At 45.1% G+C, this 26175-nt stretch overlaps 1 protein-coding gene across 9 annotated transcripts in view; it reads left to right on the top strand.

Moving 5' to 3' along the window:
• The window catches only part of AKAP13 (A-kinase anchoring protein 13), a 337951-nt gene extending 311776 nt beyond the window's left edge, over positions 1 to 26175 (top strand). For 5 of the 9 annotated variants that reach the window (XM_060005469.1, XM_060005472.1, XM_060005471.1 and 2 more), the window contains 18 exons: positions 1134 to 1269; positions 2695 to 2807; positions 3391 to 3543; positions 4165 to 4415; positions 6722 to 6847; positions 6964 to 7081; positions 7944 to 8192; positions 11332 to 11408; positions 11942 to 12123; positions 12244 to 12326; positions 14976 to 15170; positions 18294 to 18455; positions 18885 to 18955; positions 19422 to 19466; positions 22242 to 22292; positions 22933 to 23382; positions 24829 to 25156; positions 25987 to 26175. In XM_060005469.1, the coding sequence (XP_059861452.1) occupies positions 1134 to 1269; positions 2695 to 2807; positions 3391 to 3543; positions 4165 to 4415; positions 6722 to 6847; positions 6964 to 7081; positions 7944 to 8192; positions 11332 to 11408; positions 11942 to 12123; positions 12244 to 12326; positions 14976 to 15170; positions 18294 to 18455; positions 18885 to 18955; positions 19422 to 19466; positions 22242 to 22292; positions 22933 to 23382; positions 24829 to 25156; positions 25987 to 26036 (2840 nt within the window). In that variant the 3' untranslated portion in view covers positions 26037 to 26175. Of the gene's footprint in view, positions 1 to 1133; positions 1270 to 2694; positions 2808 to 3390; positions 3544 to 4164; positions 4416 to 6721; positions 6848 to 6963; positions 7082 to 7943; positions 8193 to 11331; positions 11409 to 11941; positions 12124 to 12243; positions 12327 to 14975; positions 15171 to 18293; positions 18456 to 18884; positions 18956 to 19421; positions 19467 to 22241; positions 22293 to 22932; positions 23383 to 24007; positions 25157 to 25986 lie in introns of those variants that run through there. The other 4 variants (XM_060005473.1, XM_060005468.1, XM_060005467.1 and 1 more) reach the window with 3 other exon arrangements.

Raw genomic sequence — 26175 nt, 5'->3', positions numbered from 1 at the left:
CCATAACAACTGCCCCAGTCTTATTTCCTTCAGCTCCTGATGCTCCTGGGGATGGACAGGTAATGCAGCAGTTTAGTTAGCTACCAAGGAGAAATAATTTGCTACCCAGATGGCAGTGTGACTACTTTTGCATGAAATTAGACCTCCAGTTTCTTCTTTGGTCAAGTTCAAGAGAAATATGCAGGATGAGGACAAATTAGCTATGTGACATCAAACACATGTTGCATTTTCCTCATCTGTAAATTAAAGGAATTGGTCAAAACCTGTGTTCTCAGACATTGTACAGAAGAGTCTCTTGGGGAGCTGGTAAATGTGTAGGCTCCCAGGTCCCACCCGCACAGAACGAGGAGGGCTGGGAATTTGCGTATCTAACCAGCCCCTGACACGTTTCTTGGTAGGTCCTCCCAAAGAACACCAGCCTCAGTTATCTCTGAGGCTCCTTTTATCCTTAAAATTCTTTCGGTCTCCTTTTCTCTTACTTTGAATTAGTTTAAATTTTTAAATATATGATACTTTCACACGATTCTTTATCCTCATTGCCTCATTGCCATCACACCCCACAGGTAAACCACTTTTCTTAGTTTTATATTTATCTTCCTTAAGTTTCTTTATTAAAATAAAGCAAATACCAATTTGGATTATTAATTATGTTTTTAAAACATAAAAGGTAGTCTGTTGTGCACTTTATTCTGCACCTTGATTTTTTTCCCCCTTAATGTGTTATCTGCCGATCTGTGTAAGTTCATGGAGAGTGTCCTCATTTTTTTTAAAAGCTTCATAGTATTCCCATGTAGGCTGTACCATGATTTATTAACTGATCTTCTTTTGATACTCATTTTGCTTTTACCAAACTTTGCATTGAATAACTTTGGACATACGTCATTTCAAATATAAACAAGTAAATCTTGTAGAATAAACATATCCTAAATGGAATTACTGGGTCAAAGATATAGGCATTTACCGTTTCAACAGCTATTGCCAAGTTGTCTTCCATAGGGTTTTTGTACCTATTTACACTCCCAGGGTAAATCTCTTTTAAAGCAGTTTGTTTCTATTTGGCATTCATCAGGTGAGTCAGTGCTGGTGGGCATGTGTCGGTGATACTTCATTTGGTGTCCTTTCCTTCTTTACAGCCTCCCAGCCCAAGGAGCGCCCTCGGTCTGCAGTCCTCCTGGCCGATGAAACCACTGCCGTCCCCATGTTTGCTAACAGACGGTCCCAGCAGAGTGTGTCGCTCTCCAAAAGTGTCTCCATTCAGAACATTGCTGGGTGAGTGGGAATGTAAAGCTAGCACAGTTGACATCTAGGTGACAGAGCATAATAATTTATACCATTTGACAGAAAGATTGTTTTAGAAAGAAATGTATAACGTAATGGGTTAGTGCTACAGATGAGTGGGGTGAGGATTACACTTTGATGCACCATCATGATCGCCATTTTGTAGCAAGGATCCCCTTTAAACACCATTTTTAGGCTAGTTGTCCTCTGCTTTTATACATGATCAGCCCTGCTTTTAAAGAACCTGCCTTCTAAAAGGATGATTTTCAGATCAAAATAAGAAGTGGGAATCGGAAAAAAGATTTAATTCTGAATGTTTGGTTTCAATCACTTGTATTTTCATATGTCTGTTGGTCTTTTCTGTTGGGCAGATGAACCTGGCGGGAGGGGGTAACTTTGCTTTGTTTCGCTTTTTGCTTTTCTTTTCTTTTTTTAACTCGCCTCTTGACTCTTAAGTCATGGGAGTGAATAATGGGCCAGGTACGACAGTAGGTTCCCCGTCCCTCATCTGCACTGAGTTCCTTTTGTGGTCCCTCCAGAAGTTGCTGTGGCCCCTGATTGTTCAGCCCTCGGCTGTCTGTAATTAGCACAGGGCCGATTACGATGTTGCTGGCTGTTTGGGGCAAGATGCCTGCCTTCCCATCCAGTAAAGAAGTCATCTCAAATGTAGGACTCAAAACATCTCTTGCAGCTCTCTTAACCTAGGCTGGAGGAAAATTCCCAACTGAAGGATGCAAATTTCCTTTTGTCTGTGTTTCCTATAACCTCTGTGCTGGCTAATGTTTCCTCCTCCTTAAAAACAAAAAGTTTCAGGTATTTTTATATTGTTTTGTCTTTCTGTTGTAATTAACCAAAGGCTTTCTTTTCCAAGTTCTTATGTTATCCAAATGAGTTTATATTATGACTTTGAAAAGTTGGCCTTTAAATCAAATTGAGATTTAAATGACTCTGGCTTACTTTTGTGTTGTACCACAAACATCATCTTCTGGGTGCCTAATGTGCTAGCTGGTGAGTTGGGGTCAAGAAAGGTTCGAAGAATATGGTTTAATATAAGTGCTTGGTCTATAGTTATTTAGGGAACGCAGGGAAAAAGTGTAGTGGTTAGACATGAGTTTCCAACAGAAAAATTTCTTATATAATGTGTATGCAGTTTGAAGGAAGAGCATTCTCCTTGCTACCTATCGTTAAAAAAACCCAAGGCTCAAAAAGTTCATACTTGCAGTGATGTTAAATGCCTCCAACCTTCCTTAATAGTTTGTGTTGCATATTGCTGGGTACCTGCCATAAGTAATTTGTCTTCCATCATTGTAATACTTGCAGCCAGCTGTCATTTTATAGTTCTTCAGATCTTCACTTAAGACCGGAAACTATGGCTTCTCAGAATGTATCTGACAGTATGTTTCCTTTTTCCCACAGAGTTGGCAATGATGAGAACATATCAAACACCTGGAAATTCCTGTCTCATTCAACAGACTCACTAAATAAAATCAGCAAGGTCAATGAGTCAACAGAGTCCCTTACTGATGAGGGTAAGGGGAAGCCACGGCGTGTATTGTGTGCGTCTGCAGAGACTTTGTGCCATCTCCTAGAATGCAAGCACTAACGCATCTCCTGCCTCTTCCTTACTCCTGTGAAACTTCTCTGGACTGTCTGTAAAGCATCACATGCTTTATAATGAGTTGGTAAACCCACTTATCCTGTTGTTAGATGGTTGTCCACTGAAGGATGTCATTGATTTTAATGTGGTCAGACTCTGGTTCAAACGCTTCTTCTTCCCCTAGACTTTCGTACACGTTCAGTTCTAGCTCTCTTGGCACAGCTGTAAGCCTACTCTCTTAAACAAGTAAAGTCACCAGGACCCTGATATGTCTTAATTACCTTTGATTTATGTGACATTTATCACCCTTAACCGAAGTCTTGAATATAGAGTACGTCACTCCGGAACAGAAAATGATCTTTTCTAATAGAATATATATTCTAATGACATCCCTGTATTAGTGTAGAGTGTTTACGTCTCATAAAATTATCCCCATGAGGAACGTCCAGCAGAGGTTTTTTTTTTTAGAGGTCACAGACGCAGGATTCTGATATTGATTTTTTTTGTATTTTGAGGAGTAGGTACAGACCTGAATGAAGGGCAGCTAATGGGAGACTTTGAGATTGAGTCCAAACAGCTGGAAGCAGAATCCTGGAGTCAGATAGTGGACAGCAAGTTTCTGAAACAGCAAAAGAAAGATGTGGTCAAACGGCAAGAAGTGATTTATGGTGAGACTCTTCATGTGCTCTGCTAATATTTGATTTGCATTGTCTGGCATTGTTTATGAGGGGAGTTATTGGGCTATATCAAGTCAATTTTCAAGTATGTAGCATCTCAAAGATTTTCTTTTGAAAACTTTGAGGTATAGAGACATCTTATTTCTCTCCTTTACTCTCTCTGTAAAATTATATTCTTTAATTTTATTGGACATTTTATTTAATATGAGTGCTTATTTATGCAATAGTCCTAAAAAGAGATCTCTTGTGACAGTACAGTTTAATTCCTCAGCTACAGTAGAAAACAGACTAAACACAAGTCATTTCTGGGAACTAGGAACGTAGTAAATTATGAAAGGTCTTGAATCCCAGTGAAGACCACTTTGGAAACCACCACTTAAGAGTGATGGAATCCAGTACACCTGTCAGAAAATAACGTGAGGTCCCGTGAGAAATCGAGGAATACGATGAAAACACTTTAGGGAAAAGACAGCTGTTGACTCAGTTTTAAAGTTTAAATTGGGCTGTAAATAGCCTTAAGACAAAATTGGGCTCTTAGTAGCAGCAGACACACTTTGCAGGAGAATCCTCGAGGAGAGCATTCCTGACCACTGAGCCTTGTCCCTCCCCCAGAGCTGATGCAGACGGAGTTCCACCACCTCCGCACACTCAAGATCATGAGCGACGTGTACAGCCGGGGCATGACGGCCGACCTGCTCTTTGAGCAGCAGATGGTGGAGAAGCTCTTCCCCTGTTTGGATGAGCTGATCAGTATCCATAGCCAGTTCCTTCAGAGGATCCTGGAGCGGAAGAAGGACTCTCTGGTGGATAAAAGTGAAAAGAATTTTCTCATCAAGAGGATTGGGGATGTGCTTGTGCACCAGGTGAGCAGCGGGCTGGTGCCTGGTGCCTCTCACACGCACTGGGGGCCCCGTAGCCGTGCGTTCACGTCCCAGCTGGACTGCTCACGATCTCTGTGAGCTTAGGCAAGTGGTTGCATCTCTCCGACCCTCAGTTTCTTTTTCTGTAATTGAGGACAGTAGATTTTCTCTTTTAATGCTATTTTAAAATTTAAGAGGTAATGTATATATAAAGTACCCAGCATACATGGTAGATATGCAGTAAAAGCCAGTTTTTCTTCCTCAGAGTCTGTACCAACATCAGAGATACTATAGTTTAAGGGATCAAAAAATATTTTTTGGAAGTCTCAACTTCAACCTGTGCCTCAAATCAAAAGGCTCATTTATCTAAAAACCACCTGAGACTAAAAACTTGACTAAGAAACCATCTGTAAAATAATTCATAAAGTATTTCTTGCTAATATTTTCATCAAGGTATGGTATGGTTTCAATCCTACGTCAAAAGCAATTTAGCTAAAAATTGTTTTGATACTTTCAGATGTATATGTCATAGGCAGTTTCTAAATGTTTCTTTTTTAACACATTCTTTTTGAAAGAAGAATAATGCTAGTATAACCTTTATAGGCAGAGGGGCATCACATCACATGTGACTAGCTCTTTCTCACCGGCAAGTCTCTGCCTCATTGTGGAAGCAGAGGCTTACTTGCTGGAACATTTGCCTGAGAATTGGAAATATTGTCCTTTCGTTGTATGCTTGAGTCTGTACCCCTCGCCCTATTAATTCATTGGTGCCTTCATTCATTCATTTTTCAAGTATTTACTGGGGATTTACTCAATACCATGTGGAACCACAAAGGTAAGTATAATGTAGACCCCTGCTTCATGGAACTCATGTTCTAGGAGTGAAGGATAGGCACGTCGTGAAGTAAATGCAGATGCAGTGTAGTGAATGCGTTCACACTGGTGGTCAGGGCATCAAAGTGGGCACGGTCAGCTCTGCAAGGGAGGACCCTTCCTCCCCAAATATCCTCCTGTCATTTTCCATGTTTCTCCCTCTGCCCCTCCTCTCCACCCTCAGACCTGCACTGGTACTTCCTCTGACCTTGTAGCTCCTTGTATTTGTGCATGTCCTCTAGTAGGATGTTAGCCCCATGGTGTCCAGTTGTTGCTTCTGAGCGCCAGTGCCAGAGTCACCCTTTTAGGGCACTTGCTTTGTGATGGGAGCTGATCACTTAAAAATCTCCTGCCTCAGCTTCTCTGTTGGTAAAGGGGAAAAGGAAAGGCTACCCTGAATGTTGTTTCAAGTTTTGGGGTAAGGATCAAGTTGTTCCAGAGATTGTTAGTCCAGTGGGAATTGATGCTTAGCACGTGTCTTGTGGACCACATACAGAAACTCAGCGGTTACCCCACAATGAACGTAGCTTCGGATGAACGGTTGAGATTGCACACGCTTGGAAACGATGTAAGGGCCAAGCAGAATTGTTAGGCCTGCTGGCCTGAGGTAAGTAGGATAAACAGGTCCCTAGGTAATGACGGCCGTTTCTGATGCCTTTCTAACTTATCAGGATGACTTCTTTGAGACTGCTACCTCATGAGAGACTTCTAGTGAGTCTCTCTGTTTTATTACTGTGTTATGACAAATGGGAGTTAAAACACATGTTGCATTTCTTATGTGCACAGTGCATAGATATTTCTGTGTTTACTATTTTTTAAATATATGTAACAGCTTTATTGAAATATAATTCATATGCCATGTGATCCACGCATTTAAAGTGCACAGTTCAGTGGTTTTCAATATATCCGTGACTCTTGTGCAGCCATCGCCACGGTCCGTTGTAGAACGTTTTTATCATCATCACCCCCACCAACTTCCCCAGCCCTAGGCAACCACTCATCTACTTTCTCTGTGGGTTTGCCTATTCTGCACATTTTATATAAATGAAATAAAGCAGTATGTTGTCCTTTGTGATTGGCTTTTTTCATTCATACATTATCCATTTATCCTCTGATGAACACTTGGGTTATTTCCACTCTGGGGCTGTTGTGAATAATGCTGCTATGAACATTCATATACAGGTTTTTGTGTGGACATATGTTTTTATGTCTAGGAGTGGAATTGCTGGGTCATATGGTAACTCTATTTAACTTTTTGAGGAACTGCTAAACTGTTTTCCAAAGCTCCTGTACCATTTTAATCTTTTAATCTTTGGGGGGAAGTTATGAGGAAGCTCTCTTGGGTTTCACAAGTAAACTGGAAACTTTGGACAAAATGGTAATAGGAGTTTAGCACCCTGAGTTATGGCATAACCTCTGTTCTCTTTCCTCTGCAGTTTTCAGGAGAGAACGCAGAACGCTTAAAGAAGACATATGGCAAGTTTTGTGGGCAGCACAACCAGTCTGTAAACTACTTCAAAGACCTCTATACCAAGGATAAGCGTTTTCAGGCCTTTGTGAAGGTATTGATGTGAAACGGTGGGGATTTCCATGTTGTCCAGAGCATTGTGTCACTGTCAGTTTTAGCTCGAGCCTTCTCCCTTGGGTAGTTCCTGACACTTAGTTTACTTCCTTGCAGAAGAAGATGAGCAGTTCAGTCGTACGGAGGCTTGGAATCCCCGAGTGTATATTGCTTGTAACCCAGCGAATCACCAAATATCCGGTTTTGTTCCAAAGAATATTGCAATGTACCAAAGGTGCGTCTCTCTCTGGACTCGGTCTTGTTTGCCAGTGGACTGTTCCAGTCTGTCCAACAGCACTGGAGACCCCGTAGAAGAACTCTTTTATGTCGAGAAGGTCTAAAAGAGAGCCTGTGTTTTATCTTAAAGACAGTTTTCTTCAGTGAAAACATAAAGTGTTATATCAGCAGACTTAGTGTGAATGAGAGCAAGAAGGGAAGGAACCACTTAGTGATCCCAACGAGAGTTCAGTGACCTGAGCAACTTGTCACTTGTCCCTAGACTGGGAGGTGATTCTCACCTGCAAGTGCTAGAATCACTGCTGTTTCTCGTTTAATCACTACTTAGTAGTTTCTCTCTTAGCTAATCCTGTTCCTGGGCAGTTACATTAAGGATTAGGTAAAGCAAAGACGTAAATAAAAAACTCATTGCTCCTCTCCCTCCCTAAAAATGGTGGGTTCCTTCCACTTTAGAACGTGGCACATAATTGCATGTCATCTGTATCATTGAAACATCTAACTTGATTTAAACTATGACAGAGCAAGGGGTAGGCACGTGCCCTTCGACGTGTTGGCTTTGCTCTGCCAGCATGCCCACAGAGGGCAGACAGTGATGTGGAGCAAGAAGGCAGGGTCCTGGGGCTTCCCTGGTGGCGCAGTGGTTGGGAATCCGCCTGCCGATGCAGGGGATGCGGGTTCGTGCCCCGGTCCGGGAAGATCCCACATGCCGCGGAACGGCTGGGCCCGTGAGCCATGGCCGCTGAGCCCGCGCAGCAGGAGATGCCACAACGGTGAGAGACCCGCCTACCTCAAAACAAAAAAAAAGAAGGCAGGGTGCCCCTCCTTCTGCCCAGTAGAGACAGTTATTCTTTCCTTCTCAGACAGTGAAGTGGAACAGGAAGATCTAGCTCAGTCCCTGGGCCTGGTGAAGGGTGTGATTGGAGCTGTGGACAGCAAAGTGGCGAGTTATGAAAAGAAGGTCCGTCTCAATGAGATTTATACAAAGACAGATAGCAAGTCGATCATGAGAATGAAGAGTGGTCAGATGTTTGCCAAGGAGGATCTGAAGCGGAAGAAGCTCGTGCGGGACGGGAGCGTGTTTCTGAAGAGCACAACAGGGAGGTTGAAAGGTGAGGCTCACTCTCGTCAGCGTCTAAGCGTCTGCCAGAGGTCAGCGGGCAGAATCCAGATGTCACCAGTTTGTTCCCAGGGACCCATGTCCAGACGTCACACAGGAGCAGCAGGCATTTAATTGATCTTAATACTGTATCAGAAAAGACTGGTTTGAGATGACTTATAAAACCATATAGAATACAGTAAGAGAACGAGGAAATGATGCAGTCAGGGGAAAGGAAAAAAAAAATTTTTTTTAAAGAACAAAGCAAAGGGTAAGATTCATACAAAAAAGCAATATGTTAAGGGACACATATTTTCCCTATGAAAGAGGGGCAACAAATTTGGGGTCAGGGTTTCTGGCAAAACAATTGTTAGGAGGGAAATACCATCAGTTGCACAATTCATAGATTCTCTGAGATTAAAAATACATCCCTCGTTTCTAAGAGATGGCAGAGGAATTTTCAGCTCCTGAGACCTTAGAGAAATGAAAGTTTAACTCACAGCAACTAGATTTATTATTAAACTTTGTTTTTCATCTTTTATCTTCCTCTAAGCAAAACAGATCATAAAAGATACTCACTTTCTGTTTGATTTTAGTTTTTACCTTTTAAATGATCAGCCCCATCAAGTGAAAGATGTTAGGAGGTTTGTTCATTCATCTGTACATCTGGTTTGTTTGTTTGTTTTTAATAATTGTTTTCATCAAACCTGTATCCTCTGGGCCTATATGGTAACTCTAACCTCACCAGTAGCCTTGAGTATACCCAGCCCACCTCCCTGGCCTCGGTGAGCTGAGCACACAAAGCAGCCCAGTGCCGTCAGCCCCGCTGACATAAAACTCAGGTGAGTGAAATGTGTGCTTCTCTCATCGCCGAGGTATAAGTAATGCTATAGGTAGCTGCTCTCGGAGAATTCCCAGGACTCCTTAGCTAGGGTCTCACCATGCTAAGTAACGAAATCCCAGGCATTCAGCTGCTCTCAAAGGTGAATGTCGCAGGACACCCTGCATTAGAAGTTGGGCTCAGAATGAAGAGACTCGTAAAGAGGTTCTTGCTCTGCAGTATGATGGTTGCTAGAATAGAGAGGCGTGAACTGAGGACAAGAGGAGGGAGCCAGGCAGAAGGGAGGAGTAAGCGTGGAAGCATGGAGCTGAAGGATCTGGCCCGTCGGGAAGGGTGGGCAATCGGGGTCTCTGGCAGCAGAGTGAGGCAGGAAATATGGCTGGAGAATCGGCCAGGGGCCAGGTTGGGGTGGGTGTGTGCTCCAGACTAGGGGACTGACAGGGATGCTGGTAATGGGAGTGAGCGAAGAATGGGCTCAGAATGGAGGGTCTGAGCAGGAAAGGGGTGAGTGAGTTAGAGTGTGTGTAGTTCAGCTGCTGGGGGCAGGGTAGAGGACAGCAGGGGTGCGGAGGTACCAGTGACCGAGACGAGGGCGGTCATTGTCGCAGGGATCCGGGAGGGGCTTCTCCGGGCAGGCTCATCTCAGAGAGAAGAAATACCCCTTCCTGCCACCAGCCAGCTGTGCCTCTCACTGCTCCATGATGAACTTGAACTGTGCGGTCCCTGCAGCTCCTTCCTTCCAGCCCTGATGCTCTGTGATGTCCTGAGACCACAGTTGACGGCTCTGGCCTCACTGCCGCTGTGAGGCCGTGTCGGAGGTAGCCTGGTGGTAGAGAAGTACCTGCCCTCTCTTGTAAGGATGGATTTCCTAGAGTTGCTGCCAGTGCTGTATTTTCTTTACGCAGCAGTTTATTTATTCATTCCCAAAATAAAAACTAATAGATTCCAGCTGTTGGAATAATGTTGTGGTCAAAGCAATGGCAGAACGATAGGTTTTCTGGCCTAAAATGTCTCCAGTGGAGATAAGAGTTTGGTGTTTAGTCATTTTCACCCCCAAGTGAAAATGACTTGTGCCAAGAACAGCCAGTCCTGTGTTGGGTAACCCTTGAAAGGGGTAGGATTGTTTTTCTGTGATCTACTGATGCCGTGATCACGTAAACTTCAGGATCAATAAAGTTGAAACTTATGTTTTAGAGCTCTTTTTTTTTTTTTTTTTGACAGACACCTGAACTATTTAAAAGTAAAGTTTAAAAAAAAAACTTGTCAAAACAAATGGTAGTGCATGGAAAATTACTGTGGTCTAGGCTGAAAAACTAGACCACCCTAGGAATCAGACATCCTTGCTTCTGTTTTTCCTCCTAGCTTTGCAATGAATTACACAGAGAGGGTACCCCAGTTTTGTCAGTAGTGGTAGAAAAGGCCAAGAGGGTCCTGCCCACCCAGGAGGCGGCTGCATAAGTCAGCCCGTTGTTTTCCCAGAGATTTGTAGGCTCCCCTTTCCAGAGTGAAGGCGGTACAGAGGGACCTGTTAGGTCTCAGTAGACGGCTCACCTCCAGGGAGGTCCCACTTTGTCCTTAAGGGAATAATGGGAAATGTCACTTCATACTCCTAGAGGATTAGAACAAGAGTTTGTGGCATTCTTTTGATTGCTGGATCCAGCTAGAGATGTTAATTTGGCTTTTGTTTTGTCTTAATTGAGAAGAAGAGAAGGCTGTTTCCACGGTGCAGAGGGGTTGAGGTTGACTGTGCTGTGTTGGAGCTGGGAGCGGAGCCACTGCACTTCGTGTACCTGTGACGGCAGTGGGTGTTGTCTAGCCATCCGTGTCCTCTAGGACGTGTGGATGAAGCCTGCCTTTCGTTAGACTGAGATATTCTTGTACATCACCTTCTGGCCGCCTTCCTGTCTGCTGTCCCACGCCTTTTTCCCATTACTATGATCAGAAGTTGAGAAATACTGTGACCTGAGTATTATGACCTGTAGAATGTGTTGCTATTTAGCATCTGTTAAAGTCCTGTTTTCCAGCTTTACTCTTATTTATTCTTAAAAATCTTGCCTTGTGGGATATATCTTTCCAGCACTGAGTGCTTAAGCCTTCCCAAGACAAGGCTTTGGTGATAGGTCCCATTTTAAAATGCCTCTAACAATCTAATGACCATATGTGGACCCAGCAGAAATGTCAAGCCCTTGCCTTGGAGGAGTGTAATAATGTGCCGTGCAGATGTGTTGCTGAGTTTTCCTCTAATGAAGTGCCCTGAAGGTGCTTCACCGTTCAGTGGTCATTATTCTCTCTTCCCTTCCCCCCTCTACAGAGGTTCAAGCGGTCCTGCTTACTGACATTTTAGTTTTCCTTCAAGAAAAAGACCAGAAATACGTCTTTGCATCATTGGTAAGCTGAACTGTTTGTCTCTGCTGTTTGTAATTAATAGTATTCAAACCGGTGATGGTAGGTGTTGAGTGTTAACACTGTATTACTGCTCTCCCACCTCCTTAAAATTGGCTCAGGACAAATGCCTCCGAGTCATTCCTTATATACCCTTGCAATTTTCTGCCCGCCTCCCTCCCCACCAATTATTTTTTTGTTCCCTCATAATCCTTTTGAGAGCCTTTGGCATTTGATCTAAAAAGAAATCTGTCACTGGAGTATGTCTCACACATTACATATTACAAATCTTGCCAATTTATAACATTGCCAACCAGATTCTGTGACGAACCGGAAAGGACTCATCATGCAGAAAACAGGACTCGAACCTTGATAACCTTAAATTTTCGTTTCCTTTTTGGAAATCTTTTTCTGTTGGATAAAATGTGAGTGAGCCATATGCTTTTAAAAGGCATCTAGTCTTACCTTAGACGGAGGTTGTCTTAAGAGCTAGACTGTTGTATCCATGTCTTAACATCTGCGCTCTCCGCATTTTCCAGGACCAGAAGTCGACGGTGATCTCTCTAAAGAAGCTGATTGTAAGAGAGGTAGCACACGAGGAGAAAGGTTTATTCCTAATCAGTATGGGGATGAAAGATCCAGAGATGGTGGAAGTCCACGCCAGCTCCAAAGAGGAGCGGAACAGCTGGATTCAGATCATCCAGGACACGATCAGCACCCTGTGAGTCACACACCCTGGCCCACCCCCGCCTCCTGGTACCTCTGTGGTTTCATAATGGTTGGGCTGCCGTCACACTGATTGACATCTTCAGAATGTGCTGTTTTGTTATGGTTGTATTAGGAACAGAGATGAAGATGAAGGAATTCCTAGTGAGAATGAGGAAGAAAAGAAGATGTTGGACACCAAAGCTCGGGAGTTAAAAGGTAAAGCTGGTGGAAGCGGTCTGAGGCCCTGTCTGGGGGCGTCTGCAGTCCCGTAGAGTCCCCGCTGCTCCTCCATCGCAGAGCCGTGCTGGCAGGCATGTCAGCCGAGGAGAGGAATAGCTCCTAACAAAAGAGAAACCAGATCTGAGCTGGCACAGGTCCTGGGGAACAATGGCTGTAGGAATGTGTCTGATACTAGATCGAGGGGATGTTGGCTCTCTCATCTCGGTATCAGTGTCCTTGGACCCTGGTGACAGTCTTTGTACTTTGTCACAGAAGAATCTGCCAGAATTCATGGTCACATCTAAGATTAAAACAAGGAGAGAAAGGTACTTGCGGGAAAGAATTTTCCAGTTGATCCATTTGTCAGTCACCCCCACCACTGTGCCCTGCGTTCCAAATCCGTCATGAGGTGGTTTGGGGAGAAGTGTGCTTATGGGTTATGTTTGACCACGCTCTGTCAAGGCCCTACTGTTTCATGTAGTCTTGTTGGCATCCCTGCAAGACCTGTATTGTAATCCCCACTGTGTAGGTGAGAAAGCTGAGGCCCATGAAGGCCAAGCAACCCAGGGTCACACACACACAGTTCATGGCAGAGCCCAGGCTGTGCCCCCTGTCTGCTCAGCTGCAGGGAGCAGTGCTCGTGCCCCTTTGCCGGTGCTTGCTGAGTGTTCTGAAGTAAATACGTGTTGTGCTTTGGGTAGAAGTAAGGCCCAGAGTCAAGGAAATATAGGCGCCCAAGGAGTTTACTTATTGCTTCATTCTGTTTCAATGGGGAGAAAAACAAAAAAAGAGATGGACAGATTTAGACTGGAGCCAGTAGCACATTTTTAATCTCTGCCCGTGATTAGGATGGCAGAGATAAGAACTGCCTTCTTTTCACACGTATGAAGCACCTGGCCAGGCACAACGCTAGGTGCTAGGGATGCAATGAGCCTTAAATCACTGTCCCTGCCATCAGGAAACCCACACTCTGGCAAGGGAGATCTACATAAATGACAGGCCACCTAGACCACAGGCACATGTAAAGTGTGTAGGACCCACGAATCCTGCCTGTGGTGAGTCTCACAGAGAAGATGACACAGGAGCTACATCTGAAGGAAATTACCTCACCAGATGAAGAATAGTTAGGTGAAGAGTGAAAAAGGACTTGACATGTCTGCCAAGGAATGAAGGTTTGGTATGTCTGGAGAGTCAGGGCTGAGTGATGGGAGAGTAAGCCAGGAAGCCACCACACCTTGAAAGGCAACAAAGGGAATGATACAATTTCTTTAGCAAAATTTAAACTTAAATTTTTTTAATTGGTATTGACACCAGTTGGGAGAATGGCTTGGGGGGCTGGGGGAGCCCACTGGGAGTGGAAAGGCCAGTTGGGGGACTCTTGGGATAAGTTTGGTGAGAAATGGGCTGGAGGGGGGATGGACGTGAGTAAGAAATAAGGAACCACTGTGGGTGGTGGGACAGAGTGAGGAGACAAAACCGCTCCCAGGTTTCCAGCTGGGTAACTGGGGGATGACAGTGTTGTTGCCTGAGGAAGAGGCCACAGGCTACAGGGAGGAGACGGGGTGGCAAGAAGGGAGAACAGTTTTCTGACCTGCGGAGAACAAGGCGTGTAGGTGGAGAGAGCCGCCTGACAGTGGGACTCAGCAGTCTGGTGCTCAAAAAGTGGGTAGGATTTGGGGTGCCTTTTGTGAGTTATCAGCACATAAGAGGTAATTGAAGCCATGGGAGTGACTGAGGTCCCCGAGAGGAAAGCATGTAAAGTATAGAAAGGAGTCTAGGATGGAGCCCAGGGCTGGGGGGTGGGGTAGCCCAGATACTCATTCATGGCAGGTGGCAGGTCTGGTCTGTAAAGTGCTGGAGTAAGAGTGGTAGGAAGAGAACCAGCAGTGTCCTCAAAAGCAGATGGGGAGGGAAACAGTTTTATTTTATTTTACTTTATTCATTCATTCATTCAGTCCTTTTGGGCTGCCTTGGGTCTTCGTTGCTGTACGCAGGCTTTCTCTAGTTGCGGCTAGTGGGGGCTTCTCATTGCGGTGGCTTCTTTTGTTGCGGAGTACAGGCTGTAGGCGCACGCAGGCTTCAGTAGTTGTGGCTCACAGGCTGTAGAGTGCAGGCTCAGCAGTTGTGGCACACGGGCTTAGTTGCCCCACGGCATGTGGGATCTTCCCGGACCAGGGCTCGAACCCGTGTTCCCTGCATTGGCAGGCGGATTCTTAACCACTGCGCCACCAGGGAAGTCCGGGAAACAGTTTTAGATGGGGGAAGTATCCATGCTGGAAAAGATGAAATTAAAGACTTCACTGGATTCAGTAGTGAAGGGTAACCTTGGAAAGAGCAGATGCAGAGTGATCGGCAGAAGCCAGAGAAGAGTGTGTGGGTTGAGAAATAAACAGGAGGCAGGAGAATGGAACAGAGTGCAAGTTAGTTATGTCAGAAATTCTGGCATTTGCATAGAAAGACCCAGGATAGTTTTCCAGGTAGACATTACAGATCAAAAGCTTGATACTGCCTTCATGATGAAAAAGAAAGTGGGGGAAGCTGTGTTCCTTGTGGTTCCATGCGTTACCACAAGGTGGTGCTCATGTCTTAGTCATCTCATCATAGTGAACAGTCAAGTCACCAGATCTCTTCTCTGTGCACCTGCAGAACAACTTCAGCAAAAGGACCAGCAGATCCTACTCTTACTGGAAGAGAAGGAGATGATTTTCCGGGACATGACTGAGTGCAGCACTCCCTTGCCAGAGGATGGCTCCCCAACTCAAAGCTCTAGAATCCTCTTCCGATCCAACACAGGAGAGGCTCTCAAAGGAGGGCCTTTAATGAAAAGTGCCATAAATGAGGGTAATTTACATTCAGCATTGCCCCCCTCCTTGTCTCCTCCCACAGTGGTTTCCACACTAATATTCTCTACCAGTTTGTACTTTTTTATTGTAAAATAAATCACAAATACAGAAAACAACCCAGTACATATTTCGCTTTAGTAAATTCTTATCAGGTGGGCATCCTTGTAACTACTACCCAGGTCAAGAAATAAAATGTGGCCAGACCCCTTAAAGCCCTTCCACATGTCCTGTCCCCATCAGAGCTCTCTCCCTCCCTCCTGAAAGTATATTGTGACTTTTACAGTAATCGCTTAGGTTTCTTTATGGTTTTATGGCCAAGTGCCTGTTCACAGACCCTGTGGCTCCGTTGTATTCATGGTTTTTGATATGCCTTTTAGGATTCTTTATTTACAGTCCTCCACCCACCCCACCATCCCTTTCTTTTCCACACAATTTATCCTTGAGCTTTGACCTGTGGGTTTCTCTTTTTGGGTTTTATTCACACAGGGGTTCTGTTCTTCTGCCCTCCGTTTCCTTTAGATTCTCTGCTGGACTCGGAGGCTCAGTTGCTCAGACATAATCCCTTTGGCAAGCTGTGTTACCGGAGTGTTGTGCTCTTTCATCTGGGGGCACAAAATGTCTAGTTGTCTTCTTTATTTTGTAACATATAGAGAAAACAAGATAAAAGGATAAATGCTTGATTAATTTTCCCCCATTATTTACTAGTTTTCAAAGTAGTGAATTGATTTATGGTCATTCTCTGAAAGTGACCAGTACTTTTAATATATTATTATAGACTCATGAATTAAATATGTCTGATGCGCTTCAAGTCGTTGCAGTTCTTATCCTTATTAAAAGTTAAAAAGGTCCTCTCTTTGCCAAGGAGCACCTCTTTGTGGGGCCTCTGAGTCCTTTTGGCGTGACCCCAGCAGTCTTTGAGAGCTGCTTTGCTGTTTGGTATGTTAAGATGCTCCAGGCTCATCTTGTTTTCTGCCCATACCTGGAATTAGCCATCTTTCTGAGAAGCTCTGGTTTCTTTTAGTGGGAAATGATGTTTCAAGACCACTGTCTAGGCGCTAGGGGTGGTTATTGCTGCTGGGGTTTTCATTGTTACTAGGTAGGGCCTTTTCAGTGGTCCGCTTTGGGGGAGATATACTTGTGTGTGTGCGTGAGGGGATGGGGTAATGAATTCACACTGATACATATTTAATTCAAATTGTGGACTGCAGGGCTTAATCTCCTCTATATTACATCTGTATCTCTTTTCTTCCACATTGTGAATCCTCATTCTCAAGGATACATCGTAGAAATAAAATATCCTATATTTACCCTAACATACACATCAGAATAACAATACTAACACTGCTATCGCTAAATATGACTCTTTTATGCTCTCCCCATTCCCTCCCCCCTTTTTTATTTACCAGCTGTACTCTGTCTATACTGTCAGCTTACAACCACTGTATATGGCACTCTCCCCTTCTTAGACCCGAACTGTAGTCTTCATTCTGCAAGAACCACCACCCGTTTTTATCAGTGTCCCTCCAGTCATTTTGGATGTCTAAAGCTTATTCTTTAGTAGATGTCTCAGGAAAGGTTCATGAGGATAATATACCGAGTCCTTGCATATCGGTAATAATTTGTGCCCTTTATACTTGAAAATCTGTTCTGCTGGGTATAAAATCCTTGGTTCACGTTCTCTTCCTCTGAGTGTCTTAATTCTCAAATATGTTATTTATTTTTTTCTGACGTAAAGTGTTGCTGGCAGCGTCTAACCGTAATTTGATTTTCCCCATGTAAGTCGCGTGCTCTTTGCCTAGACGCCCAAAGGATTTTTTTCCCCTAAATCCGAGTAGTTTTACTAGAATATGCCTTGGTGCTGGTTATCCTGGACTGATGTTCTCGGGTTCACAGTGTTCTATTTTGACATATAGTTTCAGATTTTTCAGATTTCAGAGATGTATTCTTATAGTTTTTAGTATTTTTCCTACACCCTTGCTTTGATTTTCTTCTTCAAGAACTCCCACTGTCCATATGTTGGATCATCATTGCCTGTCTTCAATACTTCTTGCTTCCCATAGTACTTTTTATAGCTTCATCTTTTTAATGTTTAAATGTCCTTTCACCATCTATTATCTTAAGTCATTTTCTTTTGGGCTTATTTGTTCTCATATTCTAGTTCAGTTTCCATTTCTTAAAGGGATACCTTTTCCTTTCATTTCCACTTGAGTTTTGCCACCTCCTTTCTGTGTTTTCTGATTCTGACTTAGGTTCTTTCATGTCTTGTGTCATTTTCTTTATTTTATTAGCTCACTTATTTTATGGACATGTCCTTCTGATGTGCTTTTATTATATGTAGGGAAGTTATGCCCCTTGTTTTTTCTCTCTCTCTGCCTTTCCTTAACTTTGTGTGGGATTTGACTTTGATGTTTTTCTGTTGCTCATTTTTACGTGAAATACATTTCCTACATTTTTAGGCTAAGATAGCTTCTTTCACTTCATCGGACTCTTCTATTGTTTTCATGTAGTGTTTTTAGAAAATAACAATGGCTTGTCTTAGGAGATTCCCTGCCTCTGTTTCCTCCCTTATTCTATCTGGACCTTCTTTTTCCTTTATCTCTGTGGCTTCTCTCCTGCTCAATTTTTATTCCACTTTCAGCACTTTCTCCTTCCTGTGGGACACTGCTGCTCTAGAAGAGAACCCTAGCTGGTTGGATTTGAGAATTCAGATGCTTAGACTGCTGTAGCCCCTTGACCTCCCTATGGGAGGGGCAAAAAGCCTGCCAGTTTGAACTGCAGTTCTCAAATTGCCTCACCTTACTTCCTAGGGAATTCCTTTTGGCTGCTTTGGATCTGACTCCGGGAGCCATGCTCCTTCCAGTAAATTACTCTGCCTTCCCTGTACCCTTTTAAATCTCCTAGGTCTCATGTGAATAAGGCTGAAGAGTTAACCTCTGCATTTCCAGTAGAATCCATTTAACGCATATATCCTGAGCTGAGAGCTTTCTCTCAGCAAAGGAAGTCACGTAGTCACTTTGGCATTTTCTGTTCCTCTTCCCTTTACATATAGCGTATTACCATGAGATTTTCTTTTTCCCATTAAAAGAGGCGATGTCAGTTTTGCATGTTTCCTTTCTTCCAGTGGAGATCCTTCAGGGCTTGGTGAGTGGAAGCCTGGGAGGCACACTTGGGCAGGCTGTCAGCAGCCCTGTTGAACAAGAAGGCATGGTAGGCCCCGTTTCCTTGCCCCGGAGAGCAGAGACCTTTGGAGGATTTGACAGCCATCAGATGAATGCTTCAAAAGGTCAGTGGTTTTGAACTCATGTGTTCTTATGGGCAGTCCTTAACTATCACAACTAAAAATGATCTGTACTCTGGTAGCTCCATCTCCTCTGTCCCAGTCAGTCAGTAAATGTTTTAGTGAGATCCTAATAAGTATCTAGCTGCTGAAACACTCAGGAACCTCTATGAATGTCATGTTCATTTTCAGTAATAAAAGAGGTTTTCCTGAGATCTCAGCTAAGCTATAGCCAAAGGGGGGTAATAACACTTGTTTTTCCTTTCTGCTTCTAGTTCTTCTGCATCCGTAAAATTATTAATAATCAGTCACTTAGCTGCCATTGGCATTAATAGGATTCAGAAATATTCTGTCCCTAAGCTATGTATATAGTATTTCATTGGCTAATCTGTTTTACAACTGCAAAAAAAAAACCCACCTTGTTTGTTTGTTTAGGAGGTGAGAAGGAAGAAGGAGATGATGGCCAAGATCTTAGGAGAACAGAATCGGATAGTGGTCTGAAAAAGGTATTTCTTTCTAAAGTACACTCCCTAAGTCCTCCCTGCACTTCCTCTAAATTCATAGTCTTTGAAACTAGCCTACTTTGATTTTGTTTTGGATGCCCAATTTGCCGTTTTTATTTCCTGTTTTATCTGAAGAGGAAAGCACGTTTTTAAGCAAACAGTACAATTCAGAGCCCCACGTTCTTGGCCGTTGGGCCTGTCTCCAGACACCACGTCTACGTGCACAGCTCTGCCGCGGCCGTGGCTGGACCAGTTTCATTAAGAGGCTTGTTTAAATGCACACACCCCCCTGAACTCTTTGCAAGGCTTCAGTAACAGTTCAGCCTCAAATCTTCACTGCCCTGCAGTGAGAAGCTGTAGAAAAGAACGAAAACAGGAAGTCACAGCATAACTCAGACACACGCTGAATATCATTCTTGCCTCAGAGTCTTCGTTGTTTTTAAATGCACTTTTTTTGTTTGTTTTATAGGGTGGAAATGCTAACCTGGCATTTATGCTTAAAAGAAACAGTGAGGTAAGAATATTATGAGCTATTTAAAAGAATATGATTTTGTTATAATTGCTAGGTTAGGAATACTCATTTCTGTTTTGCCATGATGAACAAGCTTGGCTCCTGGCTGATCTGTGCAGTTGCGTTTCCTTTCCCTGGCCCCAGGGCCTCGTCTTGCCCTTTTGCCAGAGTACTGCCTCTGCTTCTCTGTCCTTGAGAAGCCCCTTGCTTTCTCTAAACGTGGGCCATGAAGCTCCCATGGTGATTTCTTTCTGCGCACACTGAGTAGAATTTGTAGCCACCTTTGCTGTAACACAAGCCTGGCACCAAAGGCACAGTCTGGAACGTGGCAAATTAACTTGTGGGTAAAATTTTGCATAATAATTTCTTATCCTGCAACTCAGCTTGAGTTTTCTTCTTCGAGCACTGCTTTTCGCTCTGTGTGTTTCACTCTAGAAGTAGCCTTGTTGTCTCCTAGCTAGAGATCAGGTCCCCACGCAAATCTTTCACCTGCCTTCGGCTGAGCTCCGCTGACCCTGCAGGATAACGCACGCCTTTCACTGTTTCTCCATCTCCTTGGGTACCTCTTAGGAAATCCTCCTCAAGGTTCCTACTGTCTCCAAACCTAGTTGACTCCAAGCGTGTGACTGTGTCAGCAGGCTGGAATTGGACACAGGACAGTGGGGTGCTAGGGTGTACCTCTCAGGGTGTTCTCTGTGTTTCTTCCTGCTTTTAATAGAATACCTTAAATCCCTGAGGAGTTTTCTTTTGAAATTTCAGATTAAGGAAATCTTTCCTTTTTTCCCTCAAACACAGAAGGGTGTTTTTTGTCTTCTGTTTGTTGGCATGTTAGTCTACACGCTGACGTAACCCCCTTCAGCGTGTCCATCCTTGAATGAAGTAAACCTGCTCCCACACAGGCTGCTGTGCTCTGATGCTGCTTAAAAAGTAGCCCTTAGTTGATTTTTTCACCTGGCAACTTTCCCCTCATATTTAGTGAGAAGAGACAGTACAAGACCAGTGGTTTTCAGGCATTCCAGCATGGATTATACACTACAGATGCTCAGTCAGTCAGCTGGTCTGCTGTGACTTCTCCCTCTCTCTGTTAATTAAGAATAAACTTAAATGAGGGGTAAATCGTATTCTCAGAAGAGCTAAGCCTGATAATAAAGTTTTTGTGTTTTAAATATTATAAAAGGAATACATGTTTGTGGTAGAAGATCTGGAAAACATCCAATAATGTAAAAAAGGAAAAAATTAAGTAAACATAGTACCACTAGTACCATAGCACTATTAAATGTTTGGTGTGCATTTTTCCAGCCTTTTCTTATACAGGACATGTATTTTATGTGTGAGTATGAGTTGCATAAACATAATTTTACACAATTTGTTTCACTACTCCCTGGAGCTTCGTATCCTGCTTTTTTTCTCTTAACCCACCAGAAGCATTTCCCCAAGGCATATTTGTACAAAACACGCTAATCGGGCTTCCCTGGTGGCGCGGTGGTTTAGAGTCCGCCTGCCGACACAGGGGACACGGGTTCGTGCCCCGGTCTGGGAAGATCCTACATGCCGCTGAGCCTGCGCATCCGGAGCCTGTGCTCCTTAAAAGGAGAGGCCACAACAGTGAGAGGCCCGCGTACCGCAAAAAAAAACAAAAAAAAAAAAACCCAAAAAGAAACATGCTAATTAACAGCTGCATATTATTATGTTATGTGCCATAATTTATTTAATCTTTCCAGTGGTTCTTTCTCTGCTTTTTTGCTTTTTAAATGATGCAGCCAAGAGCATCCTCATACTTTTTTTTGCAGGGCTCTGATTATTTCCTCATCATGTCATCCGCTCTCTAGAAAGGTTGTACAGCGTTCATCCCTGTCAGTACAAGAGTATCCATTCTCATCATACGTTCACCAACACTGGGAATTATTTTTTAATTGACATTTTGTTGATAAGTTCAAGTGGTTATTTCTTTATTTTTGCATTCTTCTGATTTCAAATAAGGTTGAATCATTTTTAATATGTTATATAATTGGCCATTTGTATTTCTTCTTTTGTAAATTGCTGGTTTATGTTCTGTGCCTGTTTTTCTACTAGAATATTCGTTATTTTGTTGATCTACGAGAGCCTTTTTTAAATTAAAGGTTTCTTTTGCCTTGTTCTGTTCACTGTTTCCTTTGCCTTTTTATTATACATTTTTACACAGCAAAAGTTGAAATTGTGTGTGTGTGTGTGGTTTCATCCATTGTTTCTGTCTCTGAAAAGCCTTCCCTATTTCAAGATCAGAAAACATTCTCACATTTTCTTACAGCTCTTTTACAGTTCTTTTCTACATTTAACATTTCAATCCATTTGAATGTTTTTTCTGTGGATCCCAGCTTAGTTTTTTCCAATGATTTAGCCAGTTTTTTCGGAACAATTCACTGAATATTCTTTCCTTCTCCATTGACTAGAAATGCTCTTTGTATCATATACTAATGCTGCGGTTTGCTTCTGGGCTTTCTGTTTTGTTACATTGGTGTGTTTGCCATTTTTGTGCCAGTCATTTTAAATAATTGGAGCTTCGTAATACCTTTCACTGTGTGCTGACTTTCCTCCTACATACACAGTTACTTCGTTTGATCTTGTTTTTCTTGGCTACTTGTACCGGCTTATCCTCTGTGGTGCTTTCAGTCTGAAAGTACTTGGTTCAAATGCAAGCCCCTTGCTGTGTGGTAGGGTGGGTTCTTGTCGGATGACACGCAGTGTGCTGGGGTCTGAGCCTCCGAGTCTGAGGTGATGGTCCTTTGATTCCTTTTGCAGCCGGTCATCCAGAGCGTCGTCCATCTCCATGAGCTCCTCAGCACTTTGCAGGTATGTGCCCTTCTCCTTTATCCCTTCACTTCCTTGTTTCGAGAGAATCAGTGACCAGGGTATTGTTGGCCTGGATCTTTGAGGTCTATAGTTTTCTTATGGGTAAATGGGGCCCTCAGACTAGAGAAGACTGGCTCTCATGATGAGAAAGGTTCCAGAATGCAGTGGTTAGAGTATCATCGACCCGCTAAGACTGGACTTGACGAGCACATGGTGGACTGCAGGTACCCTTGACAGCCATGCCCCAGAGCACATGGGGTGCTGACATGCACAGAGGACATGGTTTCAGTCTGGAAGGCCTTTGGTAGGATTGTAAGTTTCCATATTCCATGTCTCTGTGTGGTATTTGAGTAGGGTGACCCTCCCCACATAGCTTTCTGGGAATATCCTCAATTTCTAACCAGTCCAGTTCATCCCTCCTCCCACTTCCCAAACACACACTCCCCACCCCATACAAAGCCGCTATCCGCCAAATCCGAGTCCCCCACACCACTGACCTTGTGACTTGGTTGCCGCCCAGGGTTATGCTGGAGCATTTTCCCAGAGCAGCTTAGAAACCAGGGGAGGGCCGTAGTCTGGGGTGGCGTCCTCGTCCTCCAGGCGGAGGCGCATCGTCCCCCCTCGTGCGTCTCCCCCGCAGGGGGTGGTGCTGCAGCAGGACAGCTACATCGAGGACCAGAAGCTGCTGCTGACCGAGCGGGCGCTCACGCGGACGGCGTCGCGGCCCAGCTCCCTCATCGAGCAGGAGAAGCAGCGCAGCCTGGAGAAGCAGCGCCAGGACCTGGCCAACCTGCAGCGGCAGCAGGCGCAGCACCTGGAGGAGAAGCGGCGGCGCGAGCGCGAATGGGAGGCCCGCGAGAGGGCGCTGCAGGAGCGCGAGGCGCGGCTGGCGCAGCGCGAGGACGAACTCCGGCGCGGCCGCCAGGACCTGGAGCACGAGCTCGACGAGCTGCAGCAGAGGAAGGTCGCCTACCAGAGCGACCTGGAGCGCCTGCGCGCTGCCCAGAGGCAGCTCGAGCGCGAGCAGGAGCAGCTGAAGCGGGAGGCCGACCGGCTCAGCCAGAGGCCCGCCGACTGTGACATCGGCCAGGTACGGGGCGCTGGGGGGCCGGGTCACGACCCGCATAACCAAGAACCCTCTGAGCAGCAGAGGAGAGTAGACAGAGAATATAAAGGCTGCTTCTACAGATCTGTTTATGCACCACCAGGGGCAGGTGAGGAAGTGAGTCTTTTTCTCCTTTTTGCATCTCTCAGCATGATGGGTTGGGGTTTGGCCAGGGGAGTTAATGGATGCCTGGCACTTCCCTCAGCCCTCAGTCGCTTAGGCTGGAGTAGCCTCAGCATCTCTGAGGATGGCAGTCAGCCGTCCAGGATTTGGGGAGCAACCCCTCTGCCCTGTGCCACAGAAGAACTTAGAATGGTCCCCAGCTAAAGGAACTTGTAGCTGGATGGGGACAGCACACCGAGGACACAGGTCCCCCCGGAGCACAGTGCCTGGGGCTCACAGAGAGCAGTAACGCCTGAGTTCCTGAAAGAACCCACACGGTGGGGTCAGTGGGCGTCAGCTACAGGGAGGAGCCCATCCCGGCAAATGATGGAAGGCAGCCCCTCTTATGGAGAGAGGATATTCCTGCTCAGGGATGCTCAGACATCTGGGCTCTGCTTAATTCCTGATTTGTCTCGCTACTGTGGATGAAACCTTTCTTTTCCTGCAGCGACTACTTATATGGGAAGGCATCACATATGTGGGAAGCACGCTGACCCCCGAGTTTATTTCAGTGGTGGTCTACGGTTATTCTGGAACGGGGCACCTGTGGCAGGTGGGAAGCTTGGGTGCACACAGATCCTCCTGTCTGCTGATACTCAGGTTGCCATTTGTTTGATCGATTGACCTTGGATCATGAAAGAAAAGGAAACTGACATCTTCCAGAGGGAGCAGTTTAGCTTCCTGCAGAGTTTTTCACGTCTGTGGGGGGAGTAGCCAGTGGCTCTATGTGCTTTTCGTGACACAAGGATGGCTTCCACAGGGAAGGCTGCAAGGCCCAGCGGGAGCACAGATTAGACTGATTATCTCTCTTTATCTTTGGTTTAACCTTTGGCTAGGATCTTGGTATAAGCATGTCTCCACCTGCCCTCTAACCTGAACAGACCTTTATAATCTCTTAGCCCTGAAATAATTATCTACACCCCCGTGTAAATCAGTCGTTGGATAAGCAGCTCTTCCTGCTTCTTCAGGGAATGGGAGTTCTAAGCTGCCTCTTCCAAGCTACTGTTAATTCTTTATGTTGCTGATAATAAAAATAGTAATGGCATCAGATGATATTTTTAGCACTTTCATAGATACTACCTGAGGGAGGGAGGAAATGGAACTGAGAAGATCAGAATCTTTTTACCATTTCTCTGGAGTCCAAGGCAGTGGGTGCACACGGGGCTGACCCACTGACACAGCCGGTGACCTCAGGTAGTGTTCACTGAGTAGAGGCACTGGGGATGCTGCCGGCCTCCAAGTCAGACCCCTTCTCTTGACCATGTGCAGGTTTCACATCAGCACACCAAGCTGCTGAGGATCCCATCCTTCCTTCCGAATCCTGAGGAGACCCTCTTGCCACCGGCACCTTCCATAGCCAAATCGGGGTCATTGGACTCAGAACTCTCAGTGTCCCCAAAAAGGAACAGCATCTCTCGGACACACAAAGAAAAGGGGCCTTTTCACATACTGGGTTCCACCAGCCAGACAAACAGAGTACCAGAGGGTCAGAGCCAGACCCCAGTGTCCACGTCCACCCGCCTGTTTGGGTTAGCTAAGCCAAAGGAAAAGAAGGAGAAAAAGAAGAAGAACAAAGGAAGCCGTTCGCAGTCCGGTGGTGAGTTACACACACCAGGTCTCCCTCTGGCCGTGTAGTCCCTGGATCCTGAAGAGTGGGTGGCTTTAGCAGCATGGGAGTGGTTAAAAAGATGTGGCTGCCATTCAGGTGTGTAAAAGCTGAACCATACACATCTCACCAAACCCACTTGCTCTGCCCGCAAAGGACTGTTGGAACTGACACTAAGAACACAGATTCAAAGAACATTTCAGAACCCACTCTGTGTGGCACGTGCACGAAGTAGAGAGTGCGGGCTCATTTCTCACACTTACTGTCCAGCTGAGGAGCTGAAACTCACCTCAGTGAAGCAGCTGCAGTCCTCCCTGCCTTTCTAGGCCTGGTCCAGTAATACTAATAACAGGTGCTTGGTGAGCATTTTCTGAGGGCTGCTTTAATCCTGCAGGTGACTGTGAGAGAGGTGTTGCTGACCCCCAGACACACTGGGAAGCTGAAGCTCGGGATTAACTGACCTACCTGCCGCCACAGGGCGTGCTATCAAATCACACTGCACAAGGTCTGAGTCCTTCTCATTAGGATTCCTCTCCCTTCTGTGTGGGAGGTTGAAGAGAAATCCCTATTTCCAGGCCTATTTACAAACAGCAAGCCTAGTGTTTCTGTAAAGTTTAAGGAGCTGTAGACACGGAGGACATCACTGACGACCTCATGCACTACGTCACCTGGAGGCCTGGCTGGCGGATGTCATTGCCCACCAGCCCGGCATCTGTTTGCATCCCAGAAGACTTGTGTTTGGGGAGGAAAGAACAGAATTTACCAGTGAAAAGAGCAGTTTTTCTGAAATTCTTTTTCCGCCTTGGTTTCCTTTTTTCCAGATGGCCCTGCATCTGAAGTACCCGCAGAGGGGGAGGAGATCTTCTGCTGACCCCGTTCCTCTCCGAGGCAGCCGCTCCTGTCCCGCCATGGTTATAGCCCCAACCCCTGCTGTCCTGTGCGCACATTCTCCTACACTGATGCCCGTGTCCTGCGGCGCCCAGCCCTCCCGCACTGCCCAGGTCCTGGAC

The sequence above is a fragment of the Delphinus delphis genome, chromosome 2, assembly GCF_949987515.2.
Source record: "Delphinus delphis chromosome 2, mDelDel1.2, whole genome shotgun sequence".
Taxonomy (NCBI): Eukaryota; Metazoa; Chordata; class Mammalia; order Artiodactyla; family Delphinidae; genus Delphinus; species Delphinus delphis.
Note: the sequence above shows the minus strand (reverse complement) of the source record. Positions and strands in the feature narration are given on the sequence as shown.